General features: G+C 41.9%; 1 protein-coding gene across 1 annotated transcript in view; it reads left to right on the top strand.

The window, feature by feature from the left end:
• Nucleotides 1-751, top strand: part of EMH_0005900 (Anamorsin homolog, related) — a gene marked incomplete at both ends in the record, with an annotated part of 3,194 nt that overhangs the window by 1,342 nt on the left and 1,101 nt on the right. The window contains 2 exons of the mRNA XM_013497348.1: nucleotides 51-176; nucleotides 418-533. Coding sequence (XP_013352802.1) covers nucleotides 51-176; nucleotides 418-533 — 242 coding nt within the window. The remainder of the gene's footprint in view (nucleotides 1-50; nucleotides 177-417; nucleotides 534-751) is intronic.

The raw sequence follows: 751 nt of genomic DNA, 5'->3' as shown, positions 1-751 counted from the left end.
GAAGAAGCCACCATGGGCTGTGGGGGCCTCTGCGCCCATCGGCGAATCAGCAGCAGCAGCAGCACCAGCAGCACCAGCAGCAGCAGGAGCAGCAGGAGCAGCAGCAGCAGCAGATGGATTGATTGACGAAGATTCTCTTATAGACCCGAAGGAGAGTTACACCCCACTAGGCAAAGGTAAGCTGCTGACGGTGTTTCTCTTTATAGCCCCCAACTAGGGTTTAGGGTTTAGGGTTTAGAGTTTAGGGTTTAGGGTTTAGGGTTTGGGGTTTAGGGTTTAGGGTGTGAATCCCCATTTTCAGGTTCAGAACGAGCCGTTTTCTGTTGTTTTTTAGCCTGTTTTAGTGTTGTTCTCACTCCCTAGGGTTTAGGGTTTAGGGTTTAGGGTTTAGGGTTTAGGGTTTGTGGTTTATATCAGGCCGGAGCGACTGTGCGTCTCGTCCCCGTGCATGCGCGAACTGCACTTGCGGCAGAAAAGAGATGGAGGAGAAAGCAGATAAAGAAGCATTCAAACAAATGCTGCAAACGGGGGCTGTACGCAGCTCCTGTGGTAATGTAAGCAAACTTATTATATTTTTTATTTGTGTATGTAGATGTATATTTATATATGTATTTGTGTATATGTATATTTATATATGTATTGATGTATATGTATATGTATATGTATATGTATATGTATATGTATATGTATATGTATATGTATATGTATATGTATATATTTATCTGTATGTGTATATATGTATATATTTATA

The sequence above is a fragment of the Eimeria mitis genome, genomic scaffold (genome assembly GCF_000499745.2).
Source record: "Eimeria mitis Houghton genomic scaffold, Emh_scaff262, whole genome shotgun sequence".
Classification (NCBI taxonomy): Eukaryota; Apicomplexa; class Conoidasida; order Eucoccidiorida; family Eimeriidae; genus Eimeria; species Eimeria mitis.
Note: the sequence above shows the minus strand (reverse complement) of the source record. Positions and strands in the feature narration are given on the sequence as shown.